The 23,220-nt window shown below is 40.3% G+C and overlaps 1 protein-coding gene across 1 annotated transcript; it reads left to right on the top strand.

Annotated features, from left to right (window-relative positions):
• Nucleotides 1-905: 905 nt before the first annotated feature.
• Nucleotides 906-22,809, top strand: usp12b (ubiquitin specific peptidase 12b). The gene is made up of 10 exons (XM_071915437.2): nt 906-1,044; nt 6,863-6,943; nt 7,568-7,651; nt 8,588-8,717; nt 9,452-9,756; nt 10,930-11,006; nt 11,199-11,282; nt 14,010-14,207; nt 15,996-16,074; nt 22,674-22,809. Exons 1-10 carry the CDS (start codon nt 997-999, stop codon nt 22,773-22,775), a joined length of 1,188 nt encoding a protein of 395 aa, XP_071771538.2. The 5' UTR covers nt 906-996; the 3' UTR covers nt 22,776-22,809.
• Nucleotides 22,810-23,220: the final 411 nt, after the last annotated feature.

The following is a 23,220-nucleotide window of genomic DNA, read 5'->3' on the forward strand; positions in this document are numbered from 1 at the left end:
GTCAAATTAGTCACACGCACGTACACACACACACACACACACACACACACACACACACACACACACACACACACACACACACACACACGGTCTTATTCGTAGTGTCCTTTTGTTTCTAGCGTTTTCATATAGGCCTAGGCTTAACTAATAATGGGCTATATAAAATGTTGGACATCTTGACTTAAAACTGAATAAAAACAAATCAATTAACTAATTAGTTATTTGAAGAATGTCAATAGCCCTAATGACAGCAACGCAGCCCTACTCTGTATTATATACCCTGATATAAGCAATGTGCTCTTCTTTTTATTTTTTCCCCCTTGTGATGTTATAACTCATCCGGCCAGTAAAGGCGTGTTTGTTTTTAACCTCAGAGCCTCGTTCTCGTCTGGACACAGCGCGACCGAGCCCAGAAAGCGGCCCGGTAAAGACTGTCCACTTTGGGTTTGCTCGTTTTGGTTTACAATAAATGCAGGATGAACAGACAGACTGTTCTAATGCGGTCAGCAACGCGAAGCACCGCCCGCCCACCCTGGCTCCGTGAATCGAATCGAACAAACCCAGTGCATCTGAGTTGTACGTCGGCGACACTCCCTCGCCGTTTCCCGTGGCTGGATGGACGGAAGCTGTGTAAAGTCAGCCAGAGAGAGCCAGAATAATACCGGAAGCCAGGTGATTTGCCTTCAAAATAAAAATATAACAAAGAATAATAAACGAGTGTGTTGTAACAACACACATCGTATCAAATACCCAGTTGAGTCATTATGTATGGGATGAAACTATATTTGCTAAACTGATACTAAAAAGAGTGCGTTATGTTAAGTTTCTTCAGTGAGGATTTTATTTTGAAATACATGACCGGAACTGGTATTATTTTATTATGTCTGACTTGACACTAGTAGTGACAGACGTGCAGAAGGTTCTCCCGGAACTCTGCAGCCGCATCGGCTCTGATCATTTCAACATCGGGGTTCGGTCCAATATGGCGGCTTACGGATGGAAATACTGATGACAGTCCGAAAGATCGCCTCGATTTGTACGATGGTATGAAACTGAGATTTGGGTCCAGGTTTTACGCTGCTGCTCTGTCCGCTGCCTGGACGAGTTAGCTAGGACGCTAGGCTAAGCTAGCTTGTCTGCTAGCCTGTGCGCTAACCTCACAGGGCAACATGATAATACAGGATTTCCAGAAAGTTGTCCAGTTTAGCCTGTTAACGGCAGCTAGCTCTCCAGCCTCGTAGGTAACACGGTACGGGTTACTACGAGGGTGATATTATGTACAAACCAGTCTTGGTAGATAGATAGCCAGTTAGCTAGCATAGGATTGCTTGTTGTTTGTTTATGCGAGGAGAAGGGCAGGGTTGACCAAGGGTAGAAAGCTAGCTAGCTTAGCCTGCTAGCCCCACGTTAGCCACCTCCTGTCTGTCAGACTCGGACACACAGTTGTTTGGATGAAGTTGTTTGCTCTCTGGTCTTTATTGGCAGCTGAATAATCCTAGTATATGTCTTTGTTACAACTAGTTTTTACTGATGTAATGCGCGTGTCAAAGATGAGTGAATTGCTAAATATCTGCAGGGTCAGTGGTTGAAAACAACTCAGCCAACTGACATTGTTGTGCTCCTTTTTAATTGATGCGTTGATGGAGAAATTCAACAGAAGCTGTTTCCATTTCCTGTCACAGCTGTCAGAGGAAACACCCTGAATGATTCTGCTGAATGGAGCTGATATTTAGGTTTTGGTTATCAAACAAGTGCAGCCTCTCTCTGGCACATAGTGGTCAGGTTTTAGCCTGTGGAAACCTCATGTTCTTGGTATTATTAAGGTGTTAAGGGTAAATAGTAGGCAACTGGATGGAAACTGTTTAGAGGAGGACAAACCTGATGCTTTTAGACACTGGCAATGGCTTGAATGCTTAATTGTGTTCATTTGTTTTTCCTCTTTGCAGTTTAAATAATTCTCTCCATGTAATTTATTACTTTTTGTACCCTGCTAAGTGTGGAAGCCCCTCGGTGTGAATTCTGCTCTCCACACATAATGCTTTTAAGGAAGTAAATCTTAAGCTATCCAGTGTGTAAAGTCTTTCCCATAATAGTGACGTGACACTTTAGTGATCTCCATAGGGAATTTCTCTCTTCTCATGCCCCTCCCTCCACAGGGAGGTCAGAGGTCAGGGTCAGTTACAGAACAGTGACCCTGGAAGCTGGTAGGGATCCAGTGCCTTACTCAGGGACACTGGATTCAAGCCGACACAGGGCTTGAACCCAGGGACGGTCTGTCTGACCACTAGGCCGCCCTGCTGCCCATACAGCCAGAGAAATCAAGTGTAGGACGGTTAGACAATAACAAGATAACTGTAATAACTCTGCCTCATTGGCTCGTGTCTCGCTCCGCCAAAATCTGACAAGTGACAGTTCTGTTCCGTTTTTGTTTATTTTGCAGCGTAGCTAAGTTACTCAGGCAGGCAGGAGAGCTGAAAGAGCTTTAAGCTAGAAGATTAACTTGGCACCGACTGTAACTTATCCTGTTTCTAACCGCTGCACCTTTCAGCGCTGACAGACGGTTAGGCAGATGCCACGGAGAAATCTGCTGCAGTCTTTTTAATTTGCTGCCTTGTGTGTGTGTGTGTGTGGATGCTGAAAGCTACAAGTACTTACTTAGCCAGTGCTGCTGGTGGTTCATGCACACTGTTGTGAAGACCACACACCAGGCCACATAACCCATTTAAGTGTGGAGGCCAGCATCATGTGGCAAATTACCAGCAGCCACCAGACGAACACTAGTTGGACTAAACCGTAGCTGCGGCTGACAGGTTTGTCCCGTCGACTTGCCGCTCTGGCAGCCGACCAGTTGCTGCCCGGAAGGTGTTTTCTGTTTCAAAAAATCAATTTGGCTGGTGGAGTAGTGAAAGTCAAGAGTAGGGTTGTCCAATTGATTGTGTTCAGTTGTACATCACAGTTTTAGTTTCCACAGTTGGTAAGCTTAGGATAGTGGCACACTGGCAAAATTGAAATGTTGCGTTTCATTTATTACTGCACACGACCAGTCCAAAGGTTGGTCACACCTGATTGAATGTTCTATGTTTTTCATTATCTTGAAGCCATTTTGATCTAAAGGCTTCTGCTTAAATGCTTGAAATGTGTTTCTTAGACAAATATAAATAGTGAAGTTAATCCTATGTATGAATTTCTTTCCAAAGCCTTTTGCCTTTCCATCAAGGCAAAGGGCGGCTGCTTTAAAGAATCTAAAATATAAGATAGTTTTGATTTGTTTAACACTTTTTTGGTCGCTGCATAATTCCATTTCTGTTATTTCATAGTTTTGATGCCTTTTAATATTATTATAAAATGTGGTAAATAGTCAAAATAAAAAAAATGTGATGTGTAGTGTATGTCTGCTGCAGTTGAAAATAGTCAAGATGCCAGAAGTGCAGCAAAATAATTTTGTTCACCAGACTGTCAAGACTAATAATCTTGAAAACAATATCTAGCAAAATAATGGGGATTATCATAACAGCCAATAGGCCTAATTTAGTTTAATTGAATCTAGTTTCCACTGTGGCTGGTGGATAAAACCGTTTTTAAAGCTGCTCTGCACAGATTTCACAGAGAGACGGATTGGGTTTGATTCACTTTCAATTCAGTCAAATCAGGAAGAGGATTTTCTTTAAAAAATCCAGTGTTGCAAAACCTTTGGTATGAGAAAGTTGTCATGCTGAAATCATAAACAGACGAGTTGCAGTTTACAGTATAAATTGAATAAATTGAAAGTCAATTCACACTCTCTTTCTCTCTCTCTCTCTCTCTCTCTCCCTTTCTCTCTCCCCCTCTCTCTCTTCAGAAAGATATTCAGACAGATGTGTGCCTTCCACAGTGTTGTGTTGTTTTCTGGCGACAGAGAGCTCTTTGTGTGTTCCTTCTTTGTTCGCAGCCTTCTGCTGTTTGAAGGCCATGTTGTTGTTTTCAGATAAATAACCGGAGCTAGACCTGCGTCTTCCTGCTGCATGTTGACTTCATATTGTCTGCAGTGTGATGAGTAACAATGGTGTGACTCGCCTTTATGTCGTCATTCATAAGGAAATTCACTGATGGAAAAAGCTGCATCATCATCAACATCCCCTTTTCTCTCTCTCTCTCTCTGTCTCTCTCTCTCTCTCTCTCTCTCTCTCTCTGATGGCTGTGAAAGACTCGTTACATCAGTGTTAATTTCCACAGCATTTTTCAATTTAGCCATTGAGTCTTTTGATGATTTTAGTCATGGCCTTTTGATTCAATTTAATTCAGTTATTTACTGACTAAAATGATCTATTATTTTAGTCAGCTATACGTTATAGTCGACAAAAATAAATCCACTTCAACAGCTCAGCCTTAGAATAGAGAAAACCACTCTTTTAGTGTAATTACATTTGCAACATTTTCCTATTTTTCTGTTTTGAAACTCTATACTCAACCTTATGAAAATGAACATCTCTTTTTTGTGAGAATAACGTCAAAAACATTCAATTTAATCAGTCAATTACAGCTAATTAAAAACATCATGTCAGTGTACTGTACTGTAGATCTCATTTGCCAGGAACTTTACTTGTATTACAAACCTTTCAAACATTGAAAGACATTTTTTCAAAACATTGAGGGGGAAAAGCAGCTCCAAGCACAGACGTTGAGGAGAAAATTCTTAATGGATCACTATGATTTAGTAAAAAGAGCAGAACAACTTGTTCAAAAATGTGGAAAAATGTTTGCTGCTGTGTTTTTTTTCATTTTGGCATGTTTTCATCAGTTCAAGGATAAAATCAAATTATCTCAAATATTGTCATGAGACAGAATATTTACTCGTCATAGTCTTTGTTGACGAAATTGCAAAAATCCTTCATCAACAAGCATTTTAGTCATTCATTTTGTGTTGAGATTAACACTGCGTTACACACACACACACACACACACACACACAGAGGCATGGGCAGAGGCATGGCTGCTATAAAACACTGTAGGAAATTCATGCCTAACTATTTAACCAAACGATTAGTGCAAGCTTTAGTGTTATCACAGTTAGATTATTGTTCAGTGATTTGGTCCAACACAACATTATTCTCTAGTGTGCTTTATTAAAAATATCATCATAACTAAAACCCCAGAAACACTTTATAGTAACCTATCATTTTTTTTCAGATAGACATCATTATTCTACTCAGCAGTCATCAGAGGGTCGTTTTCTGTTGCCTCCGTGTAGAACTAGTTTAATACAGAGAACAGTTCATTAGAGCTGCAACGATTAATCGATTAATCGATTAGTTGTCAACTATTAAATTAATCGCCAACTATTTTGATAATCGATTAATCGGTTTGAGTAATTTTTTAAGAAAAATAAGTCAAACTTCTCTGATTCCAGCTTCTTAAATGTGAATATTTTCTGGTTTCTTTACTCCTCTATGACAGTAAACTGAATATCTTTGGGTTGTGGACAAAACAAGACATTTGAGGACGTCATCTTGGGCTTTGGGAAACACTGATCGACATTTTTCACCATTTTCTGACATTTTATAGACCAAACAACTAATCGATTAATCGAGAAAATAATCGACAGATTAATCGACAATGAAAATAATCGTTAGTTGCAGCCCTACAGTTTATTATGGTGGCATGGAATTCATTACCAAGTTTTTTTGATTTCAGAAAGTAATACAACATGTTTTAACAAAAAGTTAAGATTGTATTTGTTTACACAAGGAACAGTGTAGAATATTATATGACTTTTTGTTTTTGAGCTATCCATCCCACTTTTATTTGTGATTTAGTGGATGAGTTGCTATGTGATTTCTTTTTCTCAATTATTCAAGAGATGAAATTATTATATAGAGCTATCGTATGTATTAGACAGGCTTTGAGTTGGTGTTTGTTGTTGTGTGTCTTAGTGGTTGTGTTATGTATTGAGTCTTATTGTGAGTATGAATGTTACGGATGTGTATTGATGTATTTTCTGTTATTGAAGTATTGTTAAAAATACTAATGGGGACCCCAGGAAGACACACACACACACACACACACACACACACTCAACCTTGAGTCAGTCTGATGCATTATGGAGAGAAATTCAGTCTTAATCAAACTGAATTTCACAGGTGTCACTCTAACACAAAATATATTGAATCATTACAAATTATTAAAATGTACATGAAGAAGTAATGGGACTAACAGACAGTAGAGAAAACTAGGAACCGCTAAGACAAAAATAAACAATCAGAAGTAAAGGATATGAAGCAGGAAACGCAGCAATAACAAACAGATGATTGACAAAACCAACAGAAGAGAGAAAATAGAACAGTAATAACAGAAAACAATGGGCAGGAAAGGTCTTTCAACAGTTTTTGTGTTTTTTTCTGGTGTTTTTAAAGGGATTGTTGTGATCATGATTATTAATCATGATAATTAGTGTCAAATATTTGAGGAACAAAATATTTTTAACTGCACTTTTTGCTTCTTACATCAACATCTTGACTATTTTCAACTGCAATTGACATTCTAAATGAAATGAAAAGTTTCCATAAACCCACTATTCTATGATTCCTCATTGTACAAAGTAATAATGATTAAAAATGACCATGCATAATTAATAATACAGCTTTAAATGTGTATACTGTATATATTCTCATCAGTTTTTACTCTCTGGGAGTGCTGCAGTCTGTACCTGCTGCGTTGAATTTCACTGTTTTGACTGACGCCTCTTCTTCTTCTTCTTCTTCTTCTTCTTCTTCTTCTTCTTCTTCTTCTTCTTCTTCTTCTTCTTCTTCTTCTTCTTCTTCTTCTTCTTCTTCTTCTTCTTCTTCTTCTTCTTCTTCTTCTTCTTCTTCTTCTTCTCTTCCTCCAGGGCGCCAATGCCTCTGCTTTGGAGAAGGAGATTGGACCGGAACAGTTTCCCGTTAATGAGCACTACTTTGGATTGGTCAATGTAAGTGTCAGTCAAGGAAATAAATCTTGACGTCAAGCTGAATCGTGGTTCTAGGAAGTATTTTTACCGTTCGTTTTCATCATCGAGGTTTCCAAAATGCCGGCTCCAAGTGGTCCCACATGTCTATTTTTATGAATTGGATTTTTTTAAATCAGGAAAGGGTTTTACTGAGCTTGCATGCTCTCTTTCAGTATAAAGCTACTGCACAGTGATGCAGGTGCACATTTACACAAATTTTTGCTTACTTGCTCATTCACTTTAGATTTTCTTTAGATTTACATTTTCCAGCCGGTCTGGAGATTCAAACTGGTGTCCTGTCACTCAGTCTAATCACGACCCCCACTCCTCCAGCCTCTGGGCGACTGCTGCACCCTCAGTTGCTATAAGTTGTAAGACAGTTTTAGGTCTACTGGTAGATTTTAAGCTTCAAAGCGCAGAGCTACTGGGAATCCATGCTAAAACAAACGCTAAAAACACATCTTAGAAATAAACTATAGAGATCTCTGTGCTAAGTATTGCATTACCTTTGCTACTGACTACCAGTTCCTTACTCTCCTTCTTCTTGCTGTCTTCTCCACCTTCTCCATTCTCTCTCTCTCTCTCTCTCTCTCTGTCTTTTTTCAGTTTGGCAACACCTGCTACTGTAACTCGGTGCTGCAGGCTCTGTATTTCTGCCGACCGTTCAGGGAGAAGGTTCTGGCGTACAAGGTAAGAGCCGGGAGAAACTGCACAGCTACACCAACCAGCACACTGGAATGGCTGCTTACACTAAAAGAATGCACTTAAATACCTGAAATAGGAGTGTGCACTTTGGAGAAAGACTGATAAAAGAGTAGGAACTGAGCCAACAAAATATTAGGAAAACTGTTGGAATATTGAGTTGCTCCTACTTTTGTTCAATCTGTGGGTTGTCTTCAGAGAGACTTCAAAACCCTTTAACCATTTCTCCTTCCTTTACATCTCACCTAGATTAAATAATGAAGGGAATTTAATAGATGAAATTAATAACAGATTATCATTTTCACCTGGACTCACCTGGTCTGTCCACTTTATGAAAATAAGTTCTTATATTTTTGTACACTCAGTGCAGCAATTATGTTACCAATATTGTTATCGCTGTCTTATTGCATTTATTAGGTTGGCTTGGGCCGATATTCAGTGTTATCGAATATCGTGATATTTTGTGAATATCAAATACCCCCCCCCCCCCCATTAATAATAATAATACCCCCCTCAATTAATAATAATGACTTATTATTATTGTTAATAGTCTAGAAATTTGACGTGATTTAGAAGCACAATAATAAAAAAACCTGTAAAAATATACCATATATCGCAATATTTTGGCGGGACAGCATCACAATATTAAATTTTGGATATTGCCCAAGCCTGGTATCAAGACTTTATCTTTTCACTCCCAGAGATTCGATGAATTGGACGTATCTTTTCTATTTCTCTGAGCTGTTTCAAAAGTCTCTCTGGATGCCTCCTCACTTCTCTGACTGGCTGTATATTTTTATATACATATCAGAGAGGGGCGACTAGACAGGCCCGGATATTTATTCTCTCTCTCTCTATATATATATACACGGGTCGTCCCAAGACAGGGACGTCTGCTCACCGCCTGTCCCGTTCCCCCTCCAGGTGCAGCCTCGCCGAAAGGAGTCGCTCCTCACCTGCCTGGCCGACCTGTTCAACAGCATCGCCACGCAGAAGAAGAAAGTCGGAGTCATCCCGCCCAAGAAGTTCATCTCACGGCTGAGGAAAGAAAATGGTGAGGAGGGGAGAGAGGGATGTTACTGTCTGGTACAAGACAATAAAGCCTAAAACTAACCTCATCAGAGACGTTCTGCCTCACCCTAAAGTTAAAGATAGATGACAAATGGAGATTTTTTGGAGATTTTTGGAGATTTTCGACTTCACAGCTCAGCTAGAAAGTGCTGCTTTTGCTGTTGCAGGAAATGTAAAACGTATTTTTCTCGGGAAACACCTTTCATTACTTTCATTTATTTGTTAAAGCCAGCTCTTTTTTTTAGTTCTTCTCACAGCAGAGGAAAGAGATTAGTGAGGGAGGGAGAGAGAGAGAGAGAGATGAGGTGGAGGGACGGAGGAAGAGAGGAGAGGAACGAAGAAGAAGAAAAAAAGAGAGGAAGAGGAAGGTTTGTGGTGTCATCTCAGCTGAGAAGTTAATCTCACAGCTGAGGAAATAAAATTGTAGGCGAAAGACAGGAGCGGAAAACAGCTGGAAAAGAGGAGACAATCTTAATTGGTTCTTTTTCCCCTCTTTTCCAACATCCGCCAAAGTTGTTTATTTTCTGTCCTCTTTTTCTTCAACCCTTCTTCCTTCCCTGTCTGTCCCTGTTTCCATCTATTTATTTGTCTATCTGTGCATCTGTATATTTCTCTCTCTGCCTCTCTATATCTTTATATGTTTCCATATATCTTTCTTTCTGTTCTATTTCTCTCTTTCTACACATTCATATGTCTTTCTACTTCTGTCTCTCTCAGAGCTTTTTGACAACTACATGCAGCAGGACGCCCACGAGTTCCTCAACTACCTCCTCAACACCATCGCCGATCTCCTCCAGGAGGAGAAGAGCCAGGAGCGACAGCAGAACGGAAAGCTGGTGCAGAATGGAGGAGGAGGAGGAGGAGGAGGGGGAGGAGGAGGAGGGGGAGGGAGTGGAGGAGGTGGAGGAGGAGGAGGAGAGGGAGGAGAAGGGGAGGGAGGAAAGGAGACACAACAGACTTGGGTCCATGAGATCTTCCAAGGCACGCTGACCAACGAGACACGCTGCCTTAACTGTGAAGCTGTGAGTGTTGTTTTTTTTTTTGTTTTTTTTTTAAACTCTGGAGCGTTTACTTCTTTAGTTTGATCTGATTGGAGTGAGAACGATGACATTCGGACTCGGGTGACACTGAAAATGTGAGTCTCAGTCCTCTAACGAGAACTGCGGTGCGGTTTGTCAGGAGTAAGAGTGTAATCTGAACCAAATACAGGAAAAGACCTCAAAACGCAAGGGTTTATGGGTAGAAGGAGACGGATGTTGACATCTGATAGCCAGGCAGTTCCTCATGCTTGGAAAGTAGGTCTCTATACGATATTTAGATTTTTTGATACACAATTTGTTTGTCTAAATTGATGATAACAAGAACATTTTATTTAAAAACTGACAACATGAGATATGAAACATTTTATTTACAATATTATTTGAAAGTTTCAGGGGTTTTTTGACATCACATTGAACATTACCATGCAGTTCAGTGCAATGAACATCAATTTGATTATTTAACATGTGTTTTTGCATACATTTACATCCATATCATGATATATATTTGTATCATGATTACCCTGATATTGATTTCAACCACATCAGCCCGGCCCGACTGGAAACCCAGCATAACAAAATGAAGCGAGGGCAAACCGCAGTCTGGACTGATCACTGCTCATATTCAGCTGTTTCTTCATGTGTTCTTAACTGGTATGAACACCACAGAAGAAGTTACGGGGACTGTATTCAGATTTGTTTTGACCCCCTGCTGCCAAAACCTCTAACCTGGTGGGATGAAACTCTGTCCGATAAACAAGCTGCTTGTTGAATCCATGTGACTTTTGTTTACAAGCCCTGGTTCTCTTGTGTGAACCTAAACAAACCAAATACAAAAATGTGACAAAGTAAACTTTTCCGCTATGGTTCGGACTAAAGAAAATGAACTGTAGGTGTGATCCAGATCCTTGAGAACCAGACTCAAGGTTTACTATGATCGTATTATGATCCCAGTGTGAGAGGGGAACCAAACTGCAAGTTCCCGTCCACGTTCAAATATTCAAAGTTGAGGTGCTTTTTCATCTTGACCTTCTAAATTTTTACTGAACTGCCTGATTTGGGCTGCGTCTGGTCAGCATGTTGTATTGCACTCCACTGTTTTCTGACGTTTGATTGAGAGGATCCACACGGCCTTGAATGTCTTTAATTGTGTTGCAGGTGAGCAGTAAAGACGAGGACTTCCTGGATCTGTCGGTGGACGTGGAGCAGAACACTTCTATCACACACTGTCTCAGGTGATTGAAAGTCGTCTTTTTGCTTACTTGTTATGGAAAGACGTGGAAAAGTCTGGAATTTTACACGAGGACCACAGTGGAAACCCTGGTCCTCGTGCTGAGAAAAACTGTTAATGTGAAGAAGAGTAGATTTGTACTCGCATGCTTCTTCTTGTGTTGGTAAATGTGTGTGTGTGTGTCTCTACTCAACAGGGGCTTCAGTAACACAGAGACGTTATGTAGTGAATACAAGTACTACTGTGAGCAGTGTCGCAGCAAACAGGAAGCCCAGAAGAGGTGGGTGACATTTCCTGCTGTACACGTTCAATATCTGCAATTCAGTATCTATACTGAATTGATACCGCTATCAACATGTTGAGGTGATGAAGATTAGCGTTTTGTGGACAGTTATGATAAACAGTATTTTTTCATCATCGGTTTCTTTGTTGCCGTGTTACCTCATATTGATTTTTGTCCCATTTGGCAATTCCCAATCCAGTCTGAAAGCAGTATTGATTGCTCAAAAAGTTGATCAGCATGCATCAACATTTCCACTGAAATTGCCACTGAAATTAGTTTTTGGTGGATAAATCAATAAGAGCCACCTGTCACACTGTACGATAACTTTTTGAGATGATAACATTTGAATGCCTCGGTTATATACAGTCTTTGGTATTAGCATTCTTGATATTAGCATTTGGCATTAGCATGCCTGCTGACCACCGTACACTCTCTCTGACTGTGAGCCAATCAAATCAAAGCAAAACAGTGACAAAATTTCAGTTTATTCCCATAAGGCGGCACATAGCAGGTGTGACCAGGTGTCACCAAAAAGAAAAAAGTAAAGACCAAGACAGAAAAAGATCCATTTTATAAGTCGGTGAGCAAGTTTTAAATTAAAACTCTAAATCTGTTCTTGTCTCTTTACTGAAAGTTACACACTTTAGCTGATACTGTACAGAAAATAGCACTGACAACAGGTAGAGGTGACATATTTCTCTGAAACACGTAATTATTTTGCCTGGTAAAAATGAATCTTGGCAGCTATTTTGTTCTGTTTACCAGCCCATGGTAGGTGAATTTCAGACACTGATCAAGACCTTTTAAAAGCAGCGATGCACAGAGCATCTTTTTGGCTCAACTGATTGAATGAACATTGTTGCTTAAACCACTTAGAAACATCTTGTTGCCAGGGAACATTTTAATGGATTTTGCGTCTAAACTGCCGCACATCTCACCAAGAGTTTCACCTGCAGAGCTCTGAGTGGCGTGGCTGTCCGAAAGCTTTTTTTTTTAAGCAGACAAATATGGTTAGAGTTTGTACCGTTAGAAAATACCCCTCAAAACCACATCTGCTGTTACCATAGCAACCAATGGGCTCTTTCCTGTTGCATGCTGAGAAGTGCATTATGGGTGTTTTAACTTAAGCTGAGGCCAATATGCCTGTCATTACCGCAGCGGAGCGGTCCTGCAGGTTTATGCAAAGTGACGGGCGGCGGTAAATGATTGGCGTTAAATGGATCTTTATGCTTTCATCGGCTTTTTTTACACGAATGAAGGTGCCACATTGTCAAATTGCAATCGGAAATGATCAAAAAGAAATGAAAAATCTCTCTTTCCACTCTCTCGCATGACTTGGCCATGTGAGTGCAGCTATGTATACTGTAAATGTACACATACACACATATGCCATTCACCCTTTTTGGGAGCCTTTTTAAAGGGAAAAATCCACGCTAAAACACTTCAACACTGTTAAAGAATAGCTAGTGGCGATGTACCTTGTGAGTTCTGAGTTCATTTTGTTGTATTGTGGTGTATTTTATAACTGGCGAAACATAGACGATGTGACGGGTTTCCAGCAGCAGCTACAGTTGAGTTTGATATCATTTCTCGGTCGGTTTTACTCTTATTTCCCGTGGATAACCGGTCAAACGTAGACGATGTGAAGTCACATTGAGATATTTCCAGCAGCTACAATGGAGTTTGATATGAGAAAATGTTTCAGGATGTGAAACATCAGCGGTAAACGTCAGGTTTTGGTGTCAGTCCCTCAGAATCAAAGAGCGAGGGCTTCTTTCTAGAGCCGCCATTTTTGCACCGAGAGACGTTCAACAATCATACAGGGAGAAATCCATCGTAGAAGAGGAGAGAGACCAGTTTCTCCACCCAGAGAGACCAGAATGCAATGCAGCAGAGAGACAGGTTGAGTTTTGGGGGATGGTTGTTGAAATTGATTTTGAGAAACGCCCGAAAATCACTCTCTCTGAACAGGTTGAGATGAAATTGGATCCAACAAAAAAAATAGGTACATTACTTCATCACAAAATAACTCCTGGAAGGCATCGAACGTCACAGATTGATGTATCGCAGCGTAAGAGGATCCGAGGGTGGATGTTTCCTTTAAGTGCACCGCGTAGCGTCCATTAGTTGGAGAGCGGCATGCTGTCACCAGCGGCCGCACCTCGCGCTAACACTGAGCAGAGATGCTGCCAGAGTGCGAGCCAGAGGTGCAGGAACACAAAGCGTCTGAAAAACACACTTGAGCCCGTGGGTGTGGGTGCTACAGGGGGGGTGTGGAAACATAACGGGCGGCAACGTGGAAAGCTTTTAGTACCCGGGAGTTTCTGTTAGGGCTGAATTGGCATCGCTGTGCGTCCTTTTCTGCTTCTACTCCCCTCCGGATATTTTTCTACTGGACTTCTAGGCCTCACTCTCTAGTTTGTCTTTGCTTTTCATGTCGTGTTTTTCCATTTCTTCATTATGTAAAACGCTCTTGTACTGGAATATTCTTGTTTTCTTTGTTCTTGTTTTACCTCGAGATCAAACACACAATTCCTCTTTGAGTTCAGCTGAGTTCAGTTCGGTTCAGTTTTGCTCTGTTGTATTCTGACGCATCACTTAGTGCTTTTTTTATATTAAAGTTTAAAAAATCGATACTGCCAAAGCATCAAAAACACCCATTAAAACCACTTAGACCATTAAAAACGTCTCTCTCTCTCTCTCTGTCCTCCTATCTTTTTCCAGGATGAGGGTAAAGAAGCTCCCCATGATCCTCGCCCTCCACCTGAAGCGCTTTAAATACATGGACCAGCTGCACCGCTACACCAAACTGTCCTATCGCGTCGTCTTCCCCCTGGAGCTCCGCCTCTTCAACACGTCCGGGGACGCCACCAACCCCGACCGCATGTACGACCTGGTGGCTGTCGTCGTACACTGTGGCAGGTAGGTGATTTTTTTTTTTTACTGATGTGATTCAGTTTTATTTCAGTGTGTAATAGATATTTTTTTTTAAAGCTGCAGCCTTCATAACGGTTTACACTACCAGTCAAAAGTTTGGACACACCTGATTGAATGTTCTGTGTTTCATTCTCTTAAAGCCATTTTGATCTAAAGGCTTCTGCTTAAACGCTTGAAATTTGTTTCTTAGACAAATATAAACAGTGAAGTTGATCCTATGTATGAATTTCTTTCCAAAGCCTTTTGCCTTTCCATCAAGGCAAAGGGCGGCTGCTTTAAAGAATCTAAAATATAAGATAGTTTTGATTTGTTTAATACTTTTTTGGTCACTGCATAATTCCATTTGTGTTATTTCACAGTTTTGATGTCTTTACTGTTATTCTAAAATGTGAAAAATAGTAAAAATAAAGAAAAATGTGTCCAAACTATTGACTGGTATTGTTTGTTTATAGTTCTGGGTTTGATTTTCTGTCCAAACAGCATGTAAATGCAACGCTGTCTAGCAGCCGACATGGAAGTCCACTTGGATGTCGGACTTTCTCACCAGTGCATGAACGCAGCATAATAATTATGGCTAAAAACCGATGGTAGAAATCCCATATCCGGATCACCACCAAAATCTAATAAACTGATCCTTGGGCCATCTGTCCACCAAATTTCGTCCAAATCTGTTCGTAACCTTTTGAGATATCTTGCTAATAAACAGAAAAACAGACGGGTGAAGACAACCTTCTTCCATCTTTGTTGATGGAGGTAAAAAAAATCGTGTATCATGCAATCAGGGTAGTTTTTCTCAGATAAAGGTTGCATCAAATGTTTCCTGGATCCAGCCTCCTGAATCACTGTCAGCCAAACTCAAATGTTCAGTTCAGTTCAGGTGATTCAGCGGTTTGGAACTAACAACTTCCTGTCAGTTGGTGTGTAAACAAGCGTATGCAAGTCATTAGTCACTGGGTCGTCTTCAGCCAGCAGATGAGTTGGATGTAATCCGATGAGTTGCTCTCCTCATGTGGGTAGACTTCATTTGTAAACACTAAACACACAGTAGGGCTGGACGATAGTTACAGGACCAACTGGTGAACTGAATTCTAGAGCTGCAACGATTAATCGATTAGTTGTCAACTATTAAATTAATCGCCAACTATTTTGATAATCGATTAATCGGTTTGAGTAATTTTTTAAGAAAAATAAGTCAAAATTCTCTGATTCTAGCTTCTTAAATGTGAATATTTTCTGGTTTCTTTACTCCTCTATGACAGTAAACTGAATATCTTTGGGTTGTGGACAAAACAAAACATTTGAGGACGTCATCTTGGGCTTTGGGAAACACTGATTGACATTTTTCACCATTTTCTGACATTTTATAGACCAAACAACTAATCGATTAATCGAGAAAATAATCGACAGATTAATCGACAATGAAAATAACCGTTAGTTGCAGCCCTACTGAATTCCGGTTAAGACCAAAAACCAAATCACCCAAAACATCTCTCCCTGAATCAAAGCTTTTAACACTAAACCCTGCTCTGTTTTTGGAGCTATTATTCCCTCGATTTTCATTAAAGTCGCCTCAAAAGCAGGATCAGTGTTTACATTCTCACTTGCGGTACTTTCTTCGCTGTTATCATGTTATCCAGTTGTTGTTGTCGCACCTACAAACCTTAAAAAGTGGCCGTTGGCTGTGGCGGGTGTCAATGTGTTTGTGTGCAATACCTCTCAGGTATTATTGCCATATTGTGTCTCAGTTTTTTCTCTCATGTCTCTCCACCACAGTGGTCCAAACCGTGGTCACTACATCACCATCGTCAAGAGCCACGGCTTCTGGCTGCTGTTTGACGACGACATCGTAGAGGTGAGAAACCTTTACTTTCTTCTATCTTTTCTTTTTTCGATGACAATATCATAGAGAAACAGCACTGCTTTCCCTTCAGACATTACTCTGTGACATTTTGCCTTGAAGCTGAAAGGCCGACGCAGAAACCTTTTGTGTCTGAAGAAAACTAGAGTTAAATTCGACTTCCCATAGTGTTTGTTAAATCAAAATGTGAACGTTTGGATGCAGGGAGTTTCATTTTTTTCTTTCCTAAATGAAGACACAAAGTCTTTACTGCATTAGCTTGGCCGTGAAACATCAAATTCTCTGACATGCATTTCAACCTAAAGCCGGGATCCCACTCATTCATTCATTTGAACGCTCTCAGGCAGAAGTTTATCCTTTTCAAATGAGAGAATGCGTTAATGCTGCATCATTTTGTTGCAGATGCATTACATTGCATAGTTGCAATAGCACATTGCTTAGTCCTTACTTCCTAGTGTGTAGGCTTTACTCTTTTCTACTGTGACTTACCCAGCCCCTCACCTCACCTTGGCTGTGTGTATAATTATTTAACAGGAGTCGCCAAGAGCCCAAAATCAGGGATTGATAGCAGCTTAGGTCTGCAAAGTCTGGAAAAGTATGGAAAGTTAATTTGATAATTTTAGGTCTTGAAAAGTTGGGTGAACTTCTTGAAAGCCTGGAAAACAATGGAAAAATGTTGCTATTCAGTCTCGATACACATGATTACACATTTTGTGTCGTTGTACCTCCGTTTTTGTCATTTCGCATTTTGTGATATTTGTCAATGCGGACAGAAATACTGCCCTGCCGCTATCGACATGACTGGGCATCAGCCAAAATCCTCAAATCCCGATCAGCCGTCTTTAACTTTCTCCTGGGTCTCGTCCACAAGTTTCCAGTCTCGCCCCGGCCAGCCAGGAATTTCAAGCAGCCGTCATTCCAGACGCGCGGTATAAGATCCTGGCGCTCCCGAATGTTGTGTCTGGAGTTCCTACAACGGGCCGACCTAGATACCTCAACTTCCCCTGAATAATGAGGAGTTTATTAGGAATTAGAGGTTGGGGTGGGAGAGAGAGAGAGAGAGAGAGGGAAGGGAGTGCTGAAGATGGAGGGAGGAAAAGGTGGAGAAAGATGAAGAGGGAAAAGGAGCGAGGTGGAAGATGGAGGAAGGAAAGGGTGCAAGGATAAAAGATGGAGCCGGAGAGGGAAGGAGGGATTGTGAGAGAGAGAGATGGAGGGAGATAATGGAGGAGGGGGGAGAAAGGGAAAGGGAGAGAAGAAAAAGGGGATACCTGCTTTAGATTAGAGAGCAGGATTAGCCCGGGGGCTTGTGGAGAAAATCTGGAATGAGAATATGTTTTGCTGCTTTCTTCCTCTTTTCCCTGTTTTTTCTCTGTCTTTTTCCCTGACTTTCTCCCTCTCGACCTCACTTTGCATGCTCACCCTCGCCCTCTACTTTCTTTAGTTTAAGCTTTATTCATCCAGCTCATCCAATTGAAATCGAGGGTGTCTTTTATCAGGGAGAAACTTCACATCAAAGTATCATGCGAGTGTAGACAGTGTGTGGGATTATATTTCTTTCTCAGTATCTACCTTTTTTGGTTTTTGTCCTACTAAACCAACCTGCTGTCACTCAAAGACATTTAGGTGTGCAAAAATTATGTTTTTTCTTCACAGTTATATATGAAAAAATATAAGTTTGAGACCGTCTCAGAAAACAGTGAGAGAAAGAGAGAGATAGTGATAAGAGGGAAAGAGAGACAGACAGATGCAGGAAGAGAAAGGAACAACGGAAAGAGTCCTAAAACGATCAACTACCAACTAATCAATCATCTACTGCTACAGCTACTTCTTCTGTACCAATGCAACTTTTCTAGTCTCTCCTATTGTTGTCATAACACCAGAATATTGACTTAAATACCAATACTAAGTTTAATATCTAAAAAATTAACCCAACGCTACTACGATGCCACAGAAAACAAGAAAAACCATCAAGCAGTGTCACAAACAGCCACAAAAAAGGCTTCAACATGAAAATCTATGACTTGAACAATACATATAAATATTGAACTCTGCAGTGAGTACAAATAACAACATAAATATATCAAGAATTTGAATAAAGTTTGCAAACATCACTGAGACTTTGCAGCAGGAGTTTTTGGTGTCAGTTGGTGTTTGTCTTTGTCGGCCCTGTGAGCTAAATGGCTCCGTGTTTCGCTCCTGGCAGCCGGTTTGCCAACCGGTTTAGGTGAACCGGGACTCGGTTCAAGACTTGGAGGATCGTTTGATACTGTTATCATGTTTTCAGCTGTCTGACTTCGACTGTTTGCGCCAGACTGCCTCTCTATCTGTTCCAATCCTCCTCCTTTCTTCTCTTAACTATTCCAATCTGCAAGAAGGTGACGCTGACATGCAGTTTTCATCTTGCAGAACACATTGACCGCTTATAAATGAAATATCGATTTCAATCTTTCGCAAAGTGCACTACCAGTCAAAAGTTTGGACGCACCTGATTGAATGTTCTGTGTTTTTCATTCTCTTAAAGCCATTTTGATCTATTCTGATGCTTAAATGCTTGAAATGTGTTTCTTAGACAAATATAAATAGTGAAGTTGATCCTGTGTATGAGTTTCTTTCCAAAGCCTTTTGCCTTTCCATCAAGGCAAAGGGCGGCTACTTTAAAGAATGTAAAATATAAAATAGTTTTGATTTGTTTAACACTTTTTTTTGGTCGCTGCATAATTCCATTTGTGTTATTTCATAGTTTTGATGTCTTTACTGTTATTCTAAAATGTGGAAAATAGTAAAAATGTGGTGTGTCCAAACTTTTGACTGGTAGTGTATTGAAGTATTGTTTATCGTGACTCAACGCCGGTCTGCTGTTTCTCTGTGCAGCCCGTCTCATCCGTATGACATCATCCACCTGCTTCTCTGCCTGTTGCTGTTCCTGTTGTTCCCAGCTGCGCTCTCAGCGTGCCACTATCCTGTCAATTTATCTGTCAATGAATTCTATTTTTTACTATGTTATCGTGGAGGAACATTTTATCAGCATCATAGACATGCTCTATCTTAAATTGTATTCATATTATAATAATAATAATTAACTTTATTTATATAGCATTTTTCAAAACAAGGTTACAAAGTGCTTTACAAAACAAGATAAAATCACCAACAGAGTTCAAAAATTGTCATAAAACAAGAGTAAAAGGTAGTAAAAAAAGATAAAATAAGAGGATAAAACAAGGATAAAAAAATACGATAATAAAATCATGATATAAAGTAATAAAACAAAGCATAACAGCCACACTAGGAAAATGCCTTCACATAAAAGTAAGTTTTAAGGAGTGACTTAAAAGATGATACTGATTTTGTTAGCCTGATATACTTTATTACCTTTTTTTATTCACATCTTTTGACTGTCTGTTCTCCAGTTCTACTCCTCTTTCCTCTTGCCTCTTTCCTTTGCTGCTGCAGTGACCCAGTTTTCCATCGGGGATCAATTCATCTTATTAAAGAATACCCACAATGCTCAGTGTCCTGAGCCTGGGCAGGGAACTGACTTGTCCGCCGGTCACAGCGAGTGATCCGTTCACTATCTCAACATCTGAAGAGTTTTTTAAAGGAGACACAAACCTAAAAACACAGATTAGTTACCTGGGAAAGTGGAAGATCTGGTAGATAAAACTTCCAGCAGATATCGACAAAATCAAATATCGCAATATTTTAGACCGAATACCTCAATATCGATAATGTGACAATATTTTGGGGATGAATAATAATAATAACTATATTTATGTAGCACCTTTAAAAACAGAGTTTACAAAGTGCTTTGACAGTCAAACTAAAAGCAGAATACTGCTGATTTTAAAAAGCAATGAAACAATAATAAACAGGGATTAAATTCAGATAGGACAGAGGTATTTGTGCTTTCATAACACACACAAGAACATTTTGAAAAGCCAGAACTGGCTGATAAGTTCAGAAAATTGTATCACTTTACTGTAACACAGCCTTTAAGACCAGGAAGAAGTGACATTTAAGTTATTTCACAATATTACCATAACCAAAACCACAGATGATATCTTGTCTCATATCACGATATCGGTATTATACGATACATCGCTCAGCCCTGTTTCCAACCCTGCTACATACTGAAGTATATGACAAGTATATCATTATTAGTATACAGTATAAGCCAAAAGCATGGTGTATCTATTCAGCCGCTGGCACTGAAGCTTCACAGTAGAGCGGCCAAAGCCTCTCGAGTGTTTCAGCTGCAGCCAAACAACCAGCCAGCCAAGAATTATTTTTCTTCCCTCTAACCAAAGGGAACAGAAATCAAGATATCAGCACTAAACTGAACTGTGCACAAAACTCCAGGGTTTGTTGTACTGTAATCTGTATAATAGGTGGAAAGTAACAAAGTACATTTACTCAAGTACTGTACTTAAGTATAGTTCTAAGGTACTGGCACTTTACTTGAGTGTGTCCATTCTGTGAGACTTTCTACTTTTCCTCCACTACACTTCAGAGTGAAATCTTGTTCTTTTTCCTCCACTACATGTATCTGATGGCTGGAGTTACTTTGCAGAATAAGGTTTGACATGCAAAACATAAAATCATAAAATATGTTGCATTGTTAGAGTTTAAACTCCCCAACAGTATATGGAGCAGTTAGACCGACAACATTAAAACACTTCTGACAGGTTAATGCTTCTATAATTTAACTCTCTGAAAGAATGAGGACTTTTACTTTTGATACTTCAGTACATTTTACTGCTAATACTTCTATACTTTTACTTAAGTAAAATTTTGAATGCAGAACTTCACTTTTAATTAAGTATTTTTCCATTATGGTATTGTTGCTTTTACTCAAGTAAAGGAATTGAGTACTTTTTCCACCACTGCTTACACCATTAATTCCATTGATATTACTGGCATGACGTAAAAAAAAAAAAAAATCACCATTTAAACCTACATTAAATCAGTTATGAGTTATATTTTCAGTAGAATACATACAGTAGATTCCCACTAGATTTCTTATAAAGCATTTCCAAATGGGTATAGCCAGTCTTTATGTTGGCATTTTCTATCTGAAACTCAACATAATATTTCTAAGGTAATTCATTTTTTATGTCCACATCCGTCCTTGTTTTGGCTCCAGTGCAGTAAAGGTTCTAGTCGAGCGAAATAAAACATAAAATCAACACATTAGAGACACATTTATTTGCCTTTCAGAGGGATTTACTGCATCTTCTCTAGCAGTTTTGGTAGCGATCTTGCTGTGCGACTACAGAGGAAACGCCGCTCAATCAGAACCATCAAGGCTCGGTGTTTTAAAACCGATCGGTGTGTTTTTCCACTACGACGGGACGGGGGCCCGGTCTAACATCTGGTCCGGCCGACAGAAGCTGGCCGACTTCTGGAAGATTCCGCTGAGTTTGCAGAGCAGAAATACTAACTTATCATTTCATGCGGTTGGCAGAGATTCATTCTCTCTCTCTCTCTCTCTCTCTCCTTGTCTCTCTCTCTCGCTGCATTGTATCCTCGCTCTCGTTCTTGCAGTCTTTCTTTGGGCTAAATCTATCTTTCTGTTGCTCATGGTTTCCTTATTCTCTCTCTCTCTCTTTATCTATTTCTCTCTCTCTCTCTACTCTAAAGTTAAAGTTCTGGCCATCGCTCTTTCTTTCACCACCACTCTTCAAGTGTGTTCAGTCTCTCTCTCTCTCTCTCTCTCTCTCTCTCTGCTGAAAAAAACTGATACGCCAAAATAAGAAACAGTTGTCAGGAGTTTCAGCGTTTTCAGCACTTTCTTGTCAACAAACTCGATTTTAAATGGAGATTTAGCAGCAGATGGAAAGAGACTCCGTGTGTAACAGTTACGCAACAAGGTTCAGCAATACAAGAGGGAGTCAGAGGGAAAGATTTGATTCAGTGCTAACAGGCCTTTTATGTCCAGGCCTCCGTTAAAGTCTTGCAGTGTCTTCCAGTTCATATTTATACACAGCGTTAACGATGGTCATGAAAACCTGTACACATCATGAAGTCTGATATTTGTTTTTTCTTTCAGGCCTGGAAAAGTTGTGGAAAATGATGTCCAGAATGTTTTGAAAATATTAATTTGTTCATAGTTTTCTTTTTCAATGGGTTAAGTTAGCATGGAGAATGGCTGCTTGTAGATCTGTTGGAGGAATAATAAAACAAATTACACTTTTTTCTAATTGCAGAAGTGACAGTAGTAGTTTGTCAAAGAATGAGGTCAAATCGGCTACTTAACAAAAAATGCCATTAACGCAATGTTTCACAACTTAATGTAACTAAAGTAATTTTTATTCGAACATAGCATGTAAACCATGCTATATGTCATGGATTAGTCCAGACTTGGGATGTTCAAGAAAAGTTGATGATCGAATTATTGTCTGTTAAGTTGATTAGCCTTGCAACAGGTTTGGGCCTAACGAATATCGATATTTGATCGATAACTTGAGTGAAAATCGATCGAAATGTGCATCCCTAGTCCAGACAAAGTAATGGAATTTGACTGAAGACCTGTGAGAACCCTTTCAAACAAAATAAAATCCAACCTTTATCTTCTTTTCTTCCGTCACTTCCAGAAAATCGACGCGCAGGCGATCGAGGAGTTCTACGGTCTCACATCGGACATTTCCAAGAACTCAGAGTCAGGATACATCCTGTTCTACCAGTCCAGAGACTGAAACCAGCCAGCGGGAAGCGCCCCAACGGACTGTCACTCAACAGAGGGGGAGGGGGGGGGGGGGGGGGGAGGGGAGGGGAGGGGCTTAAGGCTGCCACAGGCTCCGCCCGCTACGCCCCTATATAAGTATCCAGGCTTTATTTCCCGTAGGCGGAGCTTTGCACCGGGAGCGGCCGTTGGGATCGACCGGCACATGTGCAGGAAGCACGGCCAGCCTCCTGGATTGAGATCGTTCAGTCTGTCCCGGCCCGACCCACAATGCAACACGCACCTTTCTAATCCGTAGCTTAGAGACGAGACGACCGAATCGGTAATACCGGGCGCTGTGGCGTCAGCCGGGACGACCGAACAACAATCCGAGAGGCTGAAAATGCTGAATGCACATCGGTCCATTTTGGAGGTGAAAGCTGGTCTGGGGCAGAGTAACCGATCAACTGTTTTTTGGG

The sequence above is a fragment of the Centroberyx gerrardi genome, chromosome 23 (genome assembly GCF_048128805.1).
Source record: "Centroberyx gerrardi isolate f3 chromosome 23, fCenGer3.hap1.cur.20231027, whole genome shotgun sequence".
NCBI classification, from domain to species: domain Eukaryota; kingdom Metazoa; phylum Chordata; class Actinopteri; order Beryciformes; family Berycidae; genus Centroberyx; species Centroberyx gerrardi.

Coding starts and splice junctions, on each gene's coding strand:
- usp12b (XM_071915437.2), top strand. CDS start 997: ATGGAAATACTGATGACAGTCCGAAAGATCGCCTCGATTTGTACGATG. Junction 7,652..8,587: donor AGAAGGTTCTGGCGTACAAG/GTAAGAGCCGGG, acceptor TTCCCCCTCCAG/GTGCAGCCTCGCCGAAAGGA. Junction 11,007..11,198: donor TCTATCACACACTGTCTCAG/GTGATTGAAAGT, acceptor TCTACTCAACAG/GGGCTTCAGTAACACAGAGA.